Raw genomic sequence first — 18,546 nt, forward strand, 5'->3', positions numbered from 1 at the left:
ATCCTATAACTGCTGCTAATTATTCCCCGTGTCTAATGTGGGATCTGCCTCAGGGTCTGCTGTTATTCAGACGGCAACGCTAGCCTGGAAAAGCTCATGTCTGAACGTTTCCTTTTACAGAAACCACTCTGAGCTCCCTAAAGCAGCCGCACACAGATAGTCCTCCCGTGGTATCATCACCACATCAGCGGAGAGACTGGGACAGATACTGCCAGCTCTGCGCAGCCTGGTTCAACAACCCCATGATGGCACAGCAGCATTACGATGGCAAAAAGCACAAGAAGAACGCGGCCAGGGCTGACCTCTTGGAGCAGCTGGGGAAGACCCTGGACCTGGGAGAGCTGAGAGGTGAGAGCACCGGTACGTGGAGAGCAAGGACTTGCTTCCCATGGGATCTAGGGACCGCGGTGATGCTGACCTTGCCCACCACGGTCACTGTTCCTCTGGTCAAGTGGTGCAGGGGAGGCTGTGGTGCTCTTACTGCTTTATGAGGTTCCTGCTACCGTAAAAAAACATCCCCTCCTCTAAGATGACAGTCTGCAGTTTTAGCAGCGTCCTTTAAAAGTTGTTTTTCTTTTGACTCTTCCTAAAATAGTCCCTTCCATTAGCACACTCTTCTGTCCTCGAGCAAATGTTGGGCTATCCCTGCGAGTTGAGAGAGGAGAACACGTTAAAGCGCTCAGCCCCGCAGGGAAATGGGGACGGGGGGATGTTCATTGCTGGAGGCAGAGCAGTCCCTACAGCTGCCTGATGGAGAGCGGGGCATTAGCTGTCTTCTGTGATTTAATTAGTGCTTGTAAAACACTACAATGGCCCTGGGTCAGCAGCAGGCAAGAGGAACCGAGCATTTGCTATGGGTATGTTAAACACAAATTTTCTGCGTTCCTGCTGCAGGGAGAGCAGCCATCAATCCATCTGTCTGTCCATCCGTCCATCCCGGCACCTGTGGGGTCCGCACCCCGGGGTCACCCGCATTTGGGCCTTGCAGCTCTTCTTGGAGCCCGCCTTGTGCGGAGTGGAGCCGCAGCCGCAACCTGGCTGGTAGCCATGGTTGCCGGAGGCCCCGAGCATCCCTGGTCCCTCCCAGTTGCAGCCGCTGCCTGGTGCTGATGAAGGACCGGCTCTGTAGAACTGCACCTGTTGATGGAGATGTGCTAATTAATACCGGCTGAGGATGCGGCTAAAACTGAATTCTGAACAAAGTGCCTTTTTAATGTAGAGGTGTAATTACAGGAGGAGAGGTATAAGCCTTCTGTTGAAAGTTTTCTCTCTGGTCTTGATTATAATCCTGTATCCACACAATATATTTGACTGAAGTAGAATGAGGAAAAAGTGCAGGTTTGATTTTCAAAACCATGCAGGAGAGGAAGTCTGGTTTGCCAGCAAGACATTGTATTAACATTTTAAGATACTTTTTTTTTTTTCCTTGCTAAATGAAATAATTTTCCTTTAAATACTAATGACTGTGCAGTATATTGTGCATTTCTTGATCTCGACTAAACCTTGTAATGGTTATCCAGATCCTTCGTGTGCTACCTAGTGTGACTCACAATGCCATAAATGATTCATGTGGCTGAGTCACTGCCCGCTGTTGAAAAATACGGGGAAATAAAACCTGGGACAATAACATGGAAGCGCTTAGTACTTTGAACTGTGCCAAGCTCAAGAGTGGCTGAGGATGTCATTAACTGTAAATAAATCAATTGTGAAGTGTTTTATTCATTTAGTTTGTACCTAGGAGAGTTGAAATTGGAGGGCTTTACGTACTCATCAGCCCGTGTTGGTTTTTAACTTTACGGCGGTTCAGTGCATGGTTGGGATTTATAGCTGAATGTAGTGTGGTCCTGCCAGCATCCCTCGATCACAGGAGAGGGGGACTGTAGAGCTGTGCCATGGCTCTGCGCATCCCCAGGGACAGGGGGAAGCCAGCTTTGGTCCTTTGGTCGGACACTTCCAGGCTGTTGTTTCGGAGTCTGGAGTTCGTGGGTGGGCAGTGCTTTCTAATGCCGACGAGGTGCACAGCCAAAAAGGAAGATGTCCTTGAGCTTGCTGATGGTGTCCTGCAGAGTTTGCCTCTGCTGCTGGAATAGGAGTACGGCTGGGAAACCCTCTTTTTCACAGTTTTTCTTAACTAGGGGATGTGATATGCTTTCCTGTACACATTTAGCTGTGAGGCTGGAGCAGATCTCTACAGATGTAGAAGGCGGCTCTCTGCAATAGCCAACACAGAATGAGATCTGCCTTCTGTCTGAGAAAACAGCCTTACCTTGGCAGCTAAAGTCATATCTGACTTCAAAAGAAATTATAGCAGTGGCAATTCAGAGATACCCAGTGGTGATCTCTCCCAGGTTGTTGGCGAAATCTTGTCTGGCCATTGCTTTCGATGTCTCGTGGGTTTGGTGTTCGGCAGTACGTGGTAGGGGTCGTAGCCATGCTCTGCACTTGTTTTGCTACCTCGGTATTCAGTAGGATGCAAAGTCATTTCGTTTCCACACTATCCCCGGTGGCTTCTCCCATCACAACTTAAATATTAACTGTATTTTGACTACTGTGGGAGACGAGCATTTGATGTATTATGTGAGCCTGGAACAGGCAGTGTCAGTTGAAGTACAACATTTCAGCAGCCTTTGATGTTTTGATAATGGCTATAATAAAATATTTATTGATAAATATGATTGTGTGTTTGGAGATACAAGAATAGAGATATATTTTTGGATAACTGATATTAATAGGAAACAAAAGCATTGATTCTTCTCGCCAAGTGCTCATCCTGCAATTTCGAAATCTTCTTTTCTTTTCAAAAATGAGAAAGAGGAGGGGGTAAAAAAAAAAAAAAAGGAAAAAGAAACCTCACCAACCGCACTGTTTCTGTAGTTTGCATTGAGTTAAAGCTGTGATACATGCGAGTGCATGGTTACACAGTCCAGGGGCTTCGTTCCGAGCAGAGGGCACTTTGCGGGTTATTTGGCAGTGGGCATTGCTGCTCTAGGCAGGATCCAGCCCGGTCTCTCCAAGCAGCTTCGTGCAGCTTTCCAGCCTTGCCAGCAAAGGTGGTCCAGGACCCCCTGCTCCAAGGGCTGGCCTGGAAACCCTTCTGCTCTTCCTTGTTAGGAGAGCATGTGAACACACCCACAAAGAGGAAGAAATGAAGAATTTTCTTCCTGCAGAGCTGCCTCAGGCTGGCCACCGCTATGCCCCAGCTGATCCTGGAGTGGATCATAAAAAGACAAAAATCAGTGGATATGGTAACAAACCCTCAATTCTGGGCTCTGCCCCTGACAGTTTGTGCCTGTTCAGCAACACGGGGCAGAAGCTGCTCCGTTGGAGGCACCGATGCGGCTCCGTCTGGCAGCTCTCGCCTCCCCACAGCCTGTGCCAGGCAGAAAGAGAATTGCGTTTTTGCTCCATCAGGTCACATTTCACCAGTTTTACTTCACGTCTGGCATTATCCATCGCTGAGCTCTCTTTCGTTCCTCCTCTGATGCAGGTGGGCTCTGAGGGGCAGAGGCCTCGCAATGGAGACCGGCAGATCTCATTCATGGGGAATTTAATTAATAACGGACTCTGCTTATTGCTGGTGCTGAGCCAAAACCTCACAGCAAAATGCTCTCTCTCTGAAGGCTGGTGCAGCATTTGAAAGTCTGGGCTTCGTTACGTGAATTCGGTGTGCTCTTTCCTTTTCCCTTTCCCATACGTACACCTTTGAATGAACATAATGAGCGGAAGACTTAATGTACAGACATCCTTCATCTCATCCATGTTTATAACCTGCCCTTCCGTGCCTTTTTGTGTGACAGCAAACGACTTGCCAAGGTGCTTTGGGCTCTCTTTGATGCCTGCCAGTAAAAATTGAACTTTATGTAGTGATGGAGACAGATTCTGTGCCAGCCTTGTGTACCTGGAGCTGATTAGATGGGATCCTGTAAACTGCAGGAACGTGGGGCTTCTTCCCAGGGTGCTTGGTCCCTGGTGACCAAGAAAAGCACCAAGCCCTGAAGCAGAAACTGATGCCTCTCAGGGGGATTACACTATGAATCCCTAAAATAAAATACAGCAGCCTCTGGAGTAAAGCAGGATTGAGATGGCTGCACAGGGATGTTGTCACCTGAAACCTTTGTATTTTCAGGTAAATTGTCATAGTTGCAGATGCTATGTTGCAAAATCAGACAAAGAACTGAGTTTCATTTTCCTTCTCAGCTCATAAATTCTTTGTATACCTTATAAATACTTTTTGTTCTGTGGTGTCACTTTTGGTTAGTAAAAAGCGATTTAACAAGTACTTCACTGGAATGTGTTTTAGTGCATTTTATGCAGAATGACATTAATGACTTGACTTGTTAATATTTTATTTAATGGCTGTAGGAGCACATTCAATTTTACATGAATGTATGGCATGATGCAGGGGAGGGAATACTGATGTGTCATGAGGATGCAAAAGTAGATGCGAACACAGACAGACCGCAGCATTTCCTAGGGCAGATTGCTCTGGTTGGGACTACCTTCCTCTTGCAGACTGCCTGCGGTGCTAATACTCAACTCCAACACAATTTGGTTGGGTGCATTTTATGAAACCACAGTTTCAGCCAAGCTGGCAGCTTTGGTGAGCTCCAATGAAATCAAATAGTGTTTATTTTGATATTGTGGAGGTGATCACTGCCTGTGCTTTCATCCAGCAGTTCATCTGAACCTAGTTTCCTTTCTCCATGTCTTGTTTTGGTGGAGTTCATGTCACACTCAAGACTTTTCCTGTACAAGTCCATCTCAGGATGCTAGATTTCAGCTGAGAGGTCCCGCAGCCCTCATCCTGCCACAGGAATGATGATGCTGGGCATGGGGCAGCGCGGTGTTGGGGAGCATGGTGCAGCTTCTGGCATCTTCTCAACCAGCCGGTCCTGCCCCGACAATATTTCCATCCACCTAAAACACAGCTGTGTGCTTCTGCTAGCACGAGAGAGTTCACTGAATCGACTTGTTCTGCTGCCGTCTTTTCCAGCCCATGCAAAGAGCAGCGCTGAGCCCCTCCGGTGCTGGGTATGGGGAGGGGGGACAGGATCCCCCCTTTTTCATCATCATGAGCAGCCTTGACATGTTGGTGGAGAAAAATCAGTGTCCCCAGTTAGGAACTGTAATTGCTGATGACGCTTCCACCTACACAAGTAATTAAGATTCAATAAGGCTGCTGCTAATGTATGCTGTTAAATTAGCTGCTGAGCATTAGAACCTGATTACCTTAATTTAAAGTATTACCAGTTTCTTACTTCCCCAGTCCCGATCTCTGCCATGCGGTGATCACGGCGTGGTCCGAGGGCTCAGTCTGCAGCAAGGTGCTAACGCACCGCCTGTGTCAGCCATGCATGGCCTTTTCCATCCTTTCCCCTGCGTTGTGGTACAAATGTACATGGTGTCTGATGCCTATTGACTTAATAAATATTTGCAATTTGATTTTTGTTCTGTGCCACATCACAACACATAAAAACATAGGCAACTAAATACTTCTGCATTATTTCTTGCTTGCTATTTTCAAGTACTCATCTGATTATTTTTGAAATATTTTTAAAGAAGATGTTTAACTTTATGTTGGGCCAAATTCCTAGGTGAGAGATATATGACGTGGTTGAGAAAAGTGGGTCTGTTTGTTGGTATAGCTAGTGTCTGAAGTTCAAAAAAAGACAAGTGATTTTTTGGGAATCTGTAGGTACAGCTGGGGATTGGTGTCTATAGCCTATGCAGTTAATTATGGTAAGCATAAACTGATCACATTGGAGAATGCCATACATTACTTGTTCTAAATGAATTGTTTTAACATTTTCTGCAAAGAAATCATACTGTAGAAAGTCAAAAGAGACTATTACATGGTACATTAAAACTGCTCCTAAAGAGCACAGCAGCCCAATCTAAGAATCCCACAACTCTGGTATTTTTAAGCGAAGCCTTTCAATTAAGCTTGAAATGGTCTGTTCAGATCTTTATGGAAGTGAATCAGTGCAAAGCACAAACCTGACCGCAGAGACTCTAAAATTTGCAATTCCTTTTTTTTTTTCCCCTAGAAGGACAGGACAGAAACTACTGGTTTACTGTAATGCCGATGTACGTGTAATGCCAGTGATGCTAATGCAGTCTGTGATGCCAAGGGAATTATTAGGATGTTAAAATACAAAAGAGAGGAGGAGAGAAGAAACCACCCTCTGACACTCAGCATAGTAAGGGAGACAACAGAATCAGGGTCTGGAAACACTTAGGTCTGCATTTATATGCTTAATTCATGTCAGGCTTTGCCCTACATACCAGGAGATTGCTCTCCCTCTCAGGGATGTCCAGAAGGAAAACAGGTATTTAATGTATGTTCAACCACTCCTTGTTCCCTTCTACAATATCTGGGTTTGTTGTTGCCGTAGTTCCTAAAAGAGGCTTCTCATTTCTCCCATAAAAAATAGATTTTGAACCTAGCTAGTTATCCATCTCTTGGCCCAGGTAGCTTCCTTCCTTATGGAAGGAGAAAATAATTTAAAAAAAAAAAAAAAAAAAGGTGAAAGAAATTAATTGAATCTGCTTTTGCAGGTGTGGAGAAACTTCCTCGGCAGCATCGTGTTCTTCTGTGATTGGAAAAGTCACTGAGGAGCGTTTGGGTGAAAACCTGTCTAGAAAGGCAAGACAGAACATTAGTGTGTAAATAATTACTTGATCTATCATGTGCTAGGTAGGCTAAGGTCCTTTCCAGAGGGAGGGAGGACTGCACTGAGGCACTAAGAATAAATGCCTCAGAAATGGACCAAACTGTGCATTTTTCCAGGAAATCTGAGTTGACACGAATCAAAAATAATATCAGCCATTTTCAGCAGCCACTGGGCAGCACATCGTCTTGGGAAAAGGCCTTTTCTCCTTCACCTCCCATTCTGATTCCTCCCTGTCTGATGGGTTCCTATTTTTAGATTTTCACCTTTTCAGAGGTGGCAAAGTCTTGGTTTCCTTGTCCTGCTGAGAACCAAAAATACTCTCAGCCTTAAGTCGTTAAATTATAATTCTGAGATGCAAGCTGTTAAATGAGGAAGAAATCATTTTCCTATTTAGTACAATAGTGCTGAGAACAGTGATTTTTTGCATCTCTCTGGGCATCTCAGGTGACTGTTTTTCTCAGGCTGCTCTGTACAGAGGTTGCATCCATAACCCTGAACTTCTTCCTTAACCCTGACGACCTTCCTCCTGCCCTGCGACCCACCCAGGACAAATCACTTTATTAGGAGGTCTGAAATAACACGGAGTGGAAAGGATGGTATCGGAAGAAAAGCCGTAATAACTGTCCCAGTCTGAGTATCAATCTCCAGTAAAAACCTGAACTTTGGTAGCAATGTAAAAGCTATTACAATTTTTAAATGAGCAAATTTTATTGTATGCATAAATCATCTCCTGTCTTGTTTTTTTTTACCTTACATGACAATTAGCTGAACATGGTTTGGAGACATTTCTGAGTTACATACAGAGAAAGGCAGCTCTTCTATTATCATGCTCTCCTCGGCAGTGCCTGCCATTATAATCCTGCAAAGTCTCCTGTTCACGTTGTGTGCATCCACACTCTTTTGGTGAATAAACGTCTTGTCTGCAGTGGATGTCTCAGAGACATCAAGTTTGATCTTAGCTGAGTAAGTGAAACACAAGCTGATTTTGTTGAGTTTAGTTCTTCAGCTCGGATGTTTTCCAGTGAATGTGCCGAAAGATTGTTTTGGTGACTTGGCTTATAAATCGCTTTGCAGCTTCGGTTTGAGATGTGCATGAATCTGTTTAATTGCCTGTTGTTTTTTTTTCTTGCCTGCAATCTGTGCCCAGAGGCAGAGTAGTGAATTAGGAGAGAAATGCCGTTTAAACCATTTTTCCTGTGCAAGGAGCCGTGGGTGCTGCTCCTTGGAGGCAGGGGGTGGGGTGGGTGTCTTTTCCATGGGTCCAGCATCCCCTTCTGAGGATGCAGCTTTTGCCCTTTTGTGACCCAGGGAGCGGGATGGGCCATAATCCCCATTTCTGTTGCTCTGGGGGTGTTTGTGTGGTTTGGTTCAGTGCTTCTGATGCCATTTGTCTCCTTTTTGTTAGCAGGAGATAAACCTTGCGCGCATAAGACCTGTGCGCTTCTCTGGAATCCGTCACAGTCACCTGCCCCATCTGCTCCGGCGTTAGCTTGCTTAGCCAACTGCACTGCTGCACTTAGATGATGTTCTCTGCAATTTACATTGCAGTAAAATAAAATGTGGTATATTTACTTAGAAAATCACTTCTAACTGTGGCAATCAAATAAACAATGAAACAGAAAGTAGCAGAGGCAGCTAAGAGATTTGTTAGAAGGTAAAAAAACCCAAACAAAACCAAATCCCCCCCGAAACAAAACCAACAAAATTTCAGAATGTTTCTAGTGCAAATCCACTGAGATGTTATTTCCAGTTCAGTGGCACTCAGTTGGCCAGCAGCAAGAGCAACAGCTTTATAAATATTTGTTTGTTACTGTGTCTGTGAAAGGCTAAAATTAGCAAAGCAAGGGCTGCTTTGCGGTCAGGGGTTGTAGACAGGTATTGCAGCCAAGAATAAATCCGTCAGGCAAATAAGCTCCTGCCTTCCAGCTTTGGATGGCCACCTGGTACCCACGCCAGGCTTCCAGCTTTGACCTTCAGATGAAGGCTGGCTCTCGGAGAGCAGCGGCTGTGTTCGGCAGACATGGCCATTCACTTTGGTGGATAAATCAGAGTGGATCCCTTTGGGGGAAAAAAAAATGTTCCTAAGTGATCTGACTCCTAAATACACTAACAAGGAATTACCCTGAATTGTGGTCATTACCGAAAAAAATGAGGAATAAATGGGGCCTTGTGTGCTCAAGAGTCTGCGTGTAATGATGCTGTGCAAGAAAGTCACAGGAGAGGGATGCTGGCAGTGACAAACTGCGGGGACCGCAGTCTCCAGGAGGGATTTGCCTTTTAACCCGGCTTCGTTCTATTCAGTCTGTGCCTCTTAAGAATATTCCTTTAGGCTTCACTAATGCTTGGATAATACCCTGGCCTGGAAAAGTAAATAGATGGGTTACTGTAAAGAGAAATGGCTGGGAAACCGGAAATGAAATTTGAGGTCTGAGTACCGTCTAATTAATTAGAACTTTTCTGGGGGCAAGGGTTAATGCTTTTTTTTTTCTTTCTTTTTGCTTCCCCCTCCCCTTTTTTTCAGTCGTTTTCACTCGTTTGTACTTTCCACCTGCCATTTTAATTCTGAATATTCTGTAACCCATGCACGAAGATATTTTTCCTCCCAGCACAAGCCCTGAGCTTGCTCTCAGCCTACACCGAAATGCACAGCCGGTGCTGAGGGCAGTGCACAATTAATGACTCCAGGTTTTCTTCGCAGGCCTGAAGCGCAGCTACACGTGCAACATCTGCAACGTCACCCTGAACTCCATAGAGCAATACCACGCGCACCTGAAGGGCTCCAAACATCAGACCAAGTGGGTATCTTTGGCCTCCTATCTGTGAATATATATATATATATAATAATGCTTTACATTCTGATAACCCTCTCATCTGCGGAACTTTGGCTGTTCTGCAAACATAGATAAAGGAGGCACCTCCAGCTTGAGAAACACGGAGCTGAGCCCAAACGGGTTTTTCCCGGAGTCCCACCAAAGTGGAAAGTGCTGTTTGCTCTTAATTTCCTACCTGTCACAGCATGTCGCAGCGAAACCTGCTGTCAGCTCATCGTGCTTTCCATGCAGCCTGCTGTGTTTCGCTGCTGGAGGTTTGTCCTGGTTTCCTGGGTTTCTGCGTGTAGATTCTGGGATAGTCCTGCGGGCTAAGCTGGGGCCGGGGAGTTGTGAGGCTGCAGATATCCTGGGGACAGGGGCTCCTGCTTGGAGAACTGAAGTGTCTTAAGGAGATGTCTTGCTTTCCTGAACATCTTCCTTCTCTCCTGCAGACCCCTCCTTTAGCCCTCCTTCTCAGGAAACTCACGGCTATCGTTTTGCAATCCTCAGGGATGCCCCTCATCCTCAGCTTGACCTTCATTGATTATCGGCTTTTGAGCAGGATCATTTATTTCTGTTCGTGACAGCACCGTATGCATTTACAGCACAGAGCACCTTATAGCTTTGCACATCTCTTCCCCATGTCTTCAGCTGGGTTATAGATTTGCTGTCCTTCCCCACTAAAACATGTCAGAGGATGCTGGGGAACCCAAATATCTGCCCATCCGCTCCTCAAACTGAGCAGTGCTGCTGGTTTGTGATAGACGAAGAAGAAATGGGCAGCAGTGACCCAAGATGTTAACCATGTCTGGTCCTGATGCCACAAGAATTTGTGCTTAATGATACCGAGTTTGCAGCTTCTTTCATGTGTTAAACCTCAGAAGAGACACTGGGAATGTAATGGGATTAGGTGTTTCCAAGTGAAAATGTTTATGTTGTGATTTAGAGCAATTATGTATTACCCAACTTTGAGAATTGGAGGGAGTCTGCTCTGTCAATTAGTACAAATTATTAAAATGAAGTGATAAAGATACATGGTACCAGAGAGTAGGTTAATGAATTAATCTCTCTTAATACACTTACATGTGAGCTTTGGGAACTGTTTCAGGCTGAAGCACTCAGGACTGCCCAGATTAGAAGAGGGATATAAAAGGTGTCATTAGTTACTGAAATATTTCAAGTAGCTTTAAGGGCAGTCTGAAAGATGAGGCAGGAGGATCAGAACCAGCAATAAGTACTAATGTCTAATTTTGCTTAAGCTACCAAAGGATAAATGCAGACCTTCCCCAGCTGATGTTAGACCTTCAAAGATTCCCAGTATTATTCACGTTAGCTCTATCCTATTTATTCATGGAGCATTTGAATTGTCTTCCAAATGCAACCCTTTCTGGACCTGAGCGTGTAGTCGTATTCAGGATCTCAATTAGCAGAAGGAACCAATGGTATAAGATTTTCTAAGGAAGTGATGTTCTCCCTCTCCCCCTCTTTGCAAAGGATGGGAAGTGGAAGGAGAAGCAATTTTTGACTGATCCAGCACACCTCCCAGCCTAGATGTTTTGTGGAGAAGAGGGCTGGGGTCAGGCAAGTGAGATGTGGGTTTAGGCTGTGCCACGAGCAATTTGGGACCTTCAATAAGTCCATTGCTGCCTCCAGGTCCCTTTCTCTTTTAGCACATGTATCTGATGGTCTGTCCCGGTTCCTGGTGGTTACATACCCAGCCTGGGGGATGGGGCAGACGGGGTTGGTGTCTGTACCCAGTGCAACAGATTCCCACTGCTGGAAAATAGAGATGACAGCTCTTCCCGTCGGAAACCTGGAATGAGAGCAGCTGTGATGTGGTGCCCAGGCACAGAGCTGTAATTTATCCTTCCCCTGCCAGTCCTTCGGAGTTTGTATTATTATTGCTGTTGTTGCTGGTGGTATTACTGCAAAGGGTAAAGTTCATTTCAAATCAGAGCAGGGTCATGGATGGGAAAGAGAGACGTGCAGAAAAGATGGGCTACTTCTTTTCAGTGTCAGCAGGGTGCCCCACATCCTCTGTTTTATACCCACACCTTCTGCTTTTTTTGTTTGATCACCTGCAATTAGCAGAGCGTCTTCTCCACACTTAGACAATTCTTCAGAAAGAGAATTCCTTCTGCATCTATGGCTTTTCCAAATGTTTTCTTCCAACTTACTCTGACAAAAATGGCAAAGACTAAGGATCTTTCTGCTTCATCTCTTGTTTGGTAGCTTGAGTAGGGGAGTGTATTCACTGCAGAGCGCAGGATTGAAGGGAGTATCAGGGTAAAGGATCAGCAGGAGTTGAGACAATAATTCATGTTTATTTATTGCTGCCCATCGGAGAGAAGACCCTCAACTCCTCGACTGAGCATGCACGGCCAGAGGCCAGGCTATAGGATGGGGAAACTGGGAATCCTGTTCCGTGGCAGGAGGGATTGCTGCTGTTCGGTAGAAGAACATCCCGCAGTTGGTCAAATTCACGAGAGTGACTCTTCCAAAGCAGAAATGCCAGGGAGCCAGGGGGCTGGTGATAAAGCAGCAGGGTACAGATAAATACTGTCCTGAACACACGAGGTGGTCGGGAAGGAAGCAGCACTCGATGCGGGGCAGGCTGGGTTTGATTTACGGAAGCTCCTGGTGTCCCAGCCCATCTCACTGGGACACCAGCAAGCCAAATGGCATTGCACTATTTTAGCGTCAAGGCTCAGTGGAATTCACAGTCGTTCCCAGAGCTTTCCAGAGGTCTGAAAGCACATGAATTATTGATAGGAAGGCCCATTTCTCTTTCATTTCGGTGAGGATCAAGCCAGCCTATGCAGGGAACACCGGAGTGGCACAGGGGCCTGCAGGACTCCCACTGTTTTTTTTAAGGACCTTCTTCTTCTGCAAATTAATATTCTTATCAGTCTTTCTAAAATTAGTTTCTTATCATTTATTCATAATGACTTAAATCTGGTCCCCAGAGATTTTCATGGGCATTCAGTACAAGAGGAAACAAAGTAGTAAATTCAAAAGAAAGTATGTTACAAATGTAATAATGGAATGCCAATTAGAGACATTCGTCTGACCAATTTCTATGGAAAATTGCTCTGATTATTCTATTTCCTCCATCCACTGTTCATTCTTACACAATTTTCTTTGAGGTTAAGTATCCGAGCACAGCACGGATCTCTCCAGCGCCTATAGGAAAGCACAGAAGCATGGTAGACAATAGATTGGCAGCTTGGGTTTGTGCACGACAAAAGCTCTTCCCACCCTGTAATTAGTATGTAACCAGATTTTACTCTCCTTGTTTAAAGCTGCTTTTGCAGCTTCATTGTCCTCTATATGGGAATGAGTTATCCGTATCTCTTATCCTGATTCAATTCTCCCCCCCCTCCGTAGTCTAAGGGGTCTGTTACAGCCATGTGCACTCCTAAATGGGGCTGGACCCAGAGATGCAGCCCCAGGATGAGTCTGGGGGTCCCACGACCGAAGTTTTTCTGTTTGCCATGTACACAGAGGTGGCCTCGTACGTGGTGTTTGTGCAGAGCTGGCGGTACAGGTTGGGTGCTTGTGATAATAACAGGTAGCAAAAGAACTCAGGAAGGTAAAGCAGTTCATGCAGCTCATGTTCCTGACTACAGAAATCATCTACAGTGCAGACAAAGATGAAGAAATCTTCATTTCTAGTGCTGCAAATGAATACATTGTGAAAAGTTACTCTACGTGGTGTCTTGACTATCGTATGAGTGACCGAAGGTGCCCGTGCCCTCAGCTCAGCCCTGTTTCCAACGCAGAGGGATGTGCAGGGCAGCAGAAACACAACAGATTTTGACAGGGCTGCATCTACATTTTTGTAGCTTTCTACAAGCAATTACCTCTTCTATACAAAGAAAGTGAATTTGGAAATCCAGACCTGGTAGTTCTGCTGAGTTTTTGCTGCCATTTTGTTCCAGAGCAAGGCTGGGTCATGGCAGCACCTTGGTTTTCAAGTGCAGGGTGAAGCAAATGTAAATGTGCTCTGTGTTGGGGTACCAGAGGAGGAAGCCATCCCTCCTGCTTTGCCCACTGTTTTTTGCTGTTCTCATTATTGTTGGTTAGTGTCAAGACTGTCCTCTTCCTTATAACTCAGTCTGAAGCCAGTGGATTGCAGTTGCCAAGGCAACAAAACATTTTATGTAGCTATCATACTTCATATAATTAAAAAAAAAAAAAGAAAGAAAAAAAAAGGAGGGGAGCAGTTTGTAAAGGAAAGGGATTTTGCTATGGGACAGGTTAGCAGGGAAGGTGGTTGCAGGCTGGAAGCTGGTAGCACCCAAAAAATACCGGGAAGATGAGTCTTTTAGGAGCAAAGAACTTTTATGATGAATGAGTCAAGTTGTGGATATTTATTATAGTTCTTGAGAGCTCTCCAGAGAGCAACGCACAACGGAGCTACTGCTAGAGTTGCTTTAAATAACCCACCATCTAGCAGCCCTTGAACTACTGCTTAGTAGGCCACGTTATTTGGACCTCCAGCACTTCTCAATGTGGGCACGGATGGTGCTGGAGCTCCGTTAGCAATGCAGGAATTCAAGGCTTCATACTCCGCAGCTGAGCTGTTCTTCCTTTGGGGATGTCGGGTGGGGAGAGCTTAGGTGTTTCCTTACAGGAATTTCAGGGGCTCGCCTGAATCCTTCTGATGGAATTTGGTTGACCAAAAGATGGGGAAAATCGAGGGTTGGGGGGGGAAACCTGGAAGAGTCTTGGCTTGTATTTTGATGTTGAGTAAAAGATGAGGAGGTAGCTAATATCGAGCTAGTCCTTATCCCTCTGACCAATGAATATGCACAGCAAGATAATGTCTACTAACTCCCATTTTTTTTCTCCAGGGTGCAGGTACTTTAAGCTCTCTATTTGAAAATAAAGGAAGAATGCATCCTTTTTTATCCTAGCATAAAGTCAGGAATTGGGGCGAGAGTCAGATCCGGGAGAAGATTTCTTTTAAGGCATCACAAATCTGGCATCCAGGCAGTTTACGTCAGGGGTCAGGCGGTGTTCATCATAGCTGTGATGGGAACGTGTGTTCGTACAGAGCAAAGGCTGCTTTTAAATGTGCTGGGAAAGCAGAACTCCCGCTCGGGGCTCGGAGAAACCAGTGGCTGGTGGCTGCATGCATGTGCACCGGCACAGGAGCAGGTTTTGAAATGTGGCCGGACTCTGGAACATCTGCAGCGGGGAGGAGCACGAAACCTTTAATTAGGGATTTATGAACTGTGTAGAGATGATTGAGTCATTGTTTGACTTGCTTTCCAGAAATAGATGTGGATTTTTTTAATCTCCCCTTCTCCCTTCCTCCTCCTTGCAATGAGTAGAAGAGCAGCAGAATGATGAGCAAGGTGCAGGGTGGGCGGCGGTGCCAGTGCCCGCTTTGGCTGGACCACCGTCGGCATCAGCAGCTCCGTTTCTATGGGGAAACACTGACTGGTGAGGAACTGCAGAAAGGAGGGCACAGTATCTCTGAAATATTGGGAGAGAATCACACGCCAGCCTCGTTCCTTACTGCTTGCCATAGGCCGAAAGAAACAAAACTTCCCTCTTTGCTGGTTTACGTAAACTGTAAAGATGAAAAATCACTGCTAAAAGTGATCTGCAACAAGCAACGGAGAATTAAAGTCCCAGGTAGTTGTGAAAGAAGCCAGAGGATATTCAAATTCTGGGGTCAAAGAAATGCTCGTGAGGAATATTGATTTAGGGCTTTGCAAAAAGCGCTTCCCTCCTTTAATTAGCGTGCGTGGGCAGGGGACTGGGGACAGGGTGCTGTGTTCATCGCTGTGTCCAGGAGAAAATAGCTATGTTTGGGGAAGATGCACCAGAGGGCCCGGTTCCAGGTCTGGAGTAGCTCCTCAGGGGCTTGTGGATGAAAGGACCAAAGATGCTTTTGGCAGAATACCAGAGCCCAGACCCACATTTGATGTAAGTGTCATCTCGGGGCTGGTTGCAAGTATATCAAACGCTATGATAATGTGCCGGATAGCGAGAGCTGTGAGCTATCCTCCACCGTTCTGGCTGTCCGCGATCGGAGGCTGAGATCTAGCCCTAGTAATTAAGAGTCTGACTATATGGGGATAATGATTCCCACTTCCATAAAGAAGAATTTTATCTTCTTGTCCTTATTTTGTCTCTTTGATCAGTCAGACCTTTCTGCCACATCTAGAGCTCACAAATGTATTCTGGGGTTTTATAAGCGCTCATTTACACATTCATAGATACTAATACACGTCTAGGTTTCCCTTTCAAACTCGTGCTTTCGAATTAATTTTAGGATTTTTGCAGAGAGGGGACCCAATCCTGCAGCTATCATTGGAGTAAAATCAATTCAACCTACCAAAGGAGTGCAGAATTCTGTCAAAATGAATTCTTAGGAGTAGAGAATGGTCATTTCTAGTTTGGAAGGTGTGCTCTGAAGACCTTTCTGCACAGCCCTTCACCTAGTCATTGGGTTGCACCCTGTGAAAGCCCAGACAATTAATGGCCTGCTGAGGAGCAAATGACAGCAGACTTGGTGCCTGTGTGGGGTTTTTTCTTTCTTTTTTTTTTTTTTTTTTCCCCTGATTGAGAACACAGATGTCTAATTGGAATAGGGTATTTATTAACATAAGCTGCTTGGCTATTCAGAAATCGGAGCTAATCAAAATATTGTAAATATCGTGCCTGGAGAAATGTCACGCTTCACCATGATTGCATTTCCATATTTTTTTCAATCCATTTAAGAAAGGGTAAACAAATATTTACAGCCTGTTGTGGCTGAAACATGCTCTTGGTTGCGGTAGCTGGCAAACGGCTCGCCATTTCCCCGGCCCCGTGCCGGTGGGGTCTGCGGGGGCAGGTCCTGGGCAATCGCTGGATGGGTGCTCCTCCTGTCCTCCTCGGGTGCCATTCACGACTGTCCCTGCACTGGGAGCTTTGGAAGTTTATTATGTGCCAAACAGTAGGAGATGGGACTAGAGGAAGGCTTTGCTGGTTCCTAGCCTGACTTCATTTATATCAGATTTTATGCAAAATGTTATTTCTGGTTCCCCTGGACTTTTCCAGCCCCATCCTTGATGGAGGGGGGGCTTAGCTCCCTTCTGCTCATCCTCCACCAGAACGAATGCACCCTTTGATATGAGATTTCCAATAAATATAGTAGATACTTGAGTTGTACCGTGTACTTTACAACCAAACCAAATGATTTTTTTCTTACCTTGAGGACCGCAGCTTTTATTGGTAGCAGTAATAATTTCCATGTGCTTTCTGTAACAGATAGTGGCTGATGCCTAAAATATAAAGAAGCATTCAGAGTGATAATAACTCCAGAAGATGAATAGTTATAAAAGGTAGATGGAATTGAAAGGCTTTTTAATTTGTCATTATTTCAGTTCCAGAGAACAGCTGAATAATTACACTGCCTATGAAGAGAGAGTGTGTAATACCTTCTTTCATTATAGGATTAAATTGTCTCCCTTCCCTTTTAATGCAAGTGAAAATAAAGATATCTCTGATATCTTCTGTTTTGATCATAATTTGAAAGCCCCAGAATGGCTCGTGCAACTTTGTTACATGGTGTTGAATGTACGGATTAATTATTTTAATAAACATTGGACTGATTTCCCAAAGTGTAAACCTGAGATCGCCAACACTTGCTGAATGAGAAATTCCTCATCGGCCAAAAACGTGTTGGGTCACGAACAAGGCAAACTTTGTAGGGTTTGGTAGGCTCTTACACAAATTTAAATTGAGGACACTTTTTTCAAATTGTTACAGCAGTTTTCATTTATAATAAAATACAAAACTGTCCTTAAAATTGCAAATATCTTTTAGGTCAAAAGAGCTTATTTATATGTTTATATATTTTTAGAATTGAAGTCTCCTCATCGCTTACATAAAAAAATTTCTTTAGTCATTATGAGAAAAGTTCCAGGTTTGCCCCCAATATCGGTTCACTTTGGATTTGCCTTCAGTGCTGGATCTCGCCGGAGCATCAGACACTGAAAGAGGTGGCGATGGGCACCGTCGACCAGGGAATGGGAGCGAGATGCTGCTGGGGCTACCTGGACATGGAGGGAGGTGGATGGGTGGGCAGACCTCAGGAGGTGCAGAGAAACCAGCTCTGAACCAGGGATGGCAGGGCGGAGAGTCACTTCTGCTTCCTTTCTGTCTTGCAGCCTGAAGAACCAGTAGTAGTTCGTCGGTCGAGACAAGGAAAAGCACCGAGGCTGCTTCTGCGGAGAGGAACTAGTCAGCAAGGAGAGGATGCTTTCTTGGACAATGATCCTGTGTGGGTTCGATAATTAACATGTAACTAACCTTGGCTTTGGACAGATATATGGATTTTTTTTTTTTTTTTTAATTTTGTGGTGAGTTAAAATATTTCAATGGATTTTTTTACCCTTTCAAGATAATATTTATTCAGCACAGAGTCTAGAGTATGATAACTATCCTGTAAATACAGCACTTAATCATCACTCATCTTCAGAGACAGTGGAAACAAAATATTTTACTTTTTCATATTTATTCTTAGATTTCTCCCAAGAGTATAAAATTATTGTATTACATTATCCATGATAGTGATGTAATCAGTCGTCAACCAGAAATAAACATACTTTCTTCACCTTCTCCAGCATGGTTTGTGTCAACACATAAAGAGCAGCAAAAAATGAATCACAGGGATTGTATAACGGATGAATTTTTTCCTTTCCTCTTTGTCTTCAGAGGAAACAAATGGCTCACTGAGCAAAGAAAACTAAAATGAAAGCGTAAAATCCTTTTCCTGCTGGTAGGATTCCTACAGGCTAGACGGAAGCCATTTGATTTATCGACTTTGCTGATGCAAACCCAAAGCCAGACGTTGCTCTGCCCACCTGCCATTCCTGGGAGCAGGAAGCCCTCCAGGAGAGCTGCGGGAAGGACGGCGGGACCAGACCTGTGGCAACGGCTGAGCTTACCGGGCCGTCCCGCACCGGTAGCACTGACCATGAGCGTGTTACCTGCATACCCATAGGGAGATGGGGGAGAGGCAGCGTGCGGAGGCTGGTTTCAGGACACCAGGGCCGACT

General features: G+C 45.0%; 1 protein-coding gene across 1 annotated transcript in view; it reads left to right on the top strand.

Annotated features, from left to right (window-relative positions):
- Window positions 1-18,239, top strand: part of ZMAT4 (zinc finger, matrin-type 4) — a gene marked incomplete at its 5' end in the record, with an annotated part of 35,045 nt that extends 16,806 nt beyond the window's left edge. Inside the window, 3 exons of the mRNA XM_009710145.1 lie at window positions 121-348; window positions 9,373-9,469; window positions 17,656-18,239. Coding sequence (XP_009708447.1) covers window positions 121-348; window positions 9,373-9,469; window positions 17,656-17,671 — 341 coding nt within the window. The remainder of the gene's footprint in view (window positions 1-120; window positions 349-9,372; window positions 9,470-17,655) is intronic.
- Between the last annotated feature and the right edge of the window lie 307 nt (window positions 18,240-18,546).

This window comes from Cariama cristata, unplaced genomic scaffold, assembly GCF_000690535.1.
Source record: "Cariama cristata isolate BGI_N322 unplaced genomic scaffold, ASM69053v1 scaffold901, whole genome shotgun sequence".
In the NCBI taxonomy this organism is placed as follows: domain Eukaryota; kingdom Metazoa; phylum Chordata; class Aves; order Cariamiformes; family Cariamidae; genus Cariama; species Cariama cristata.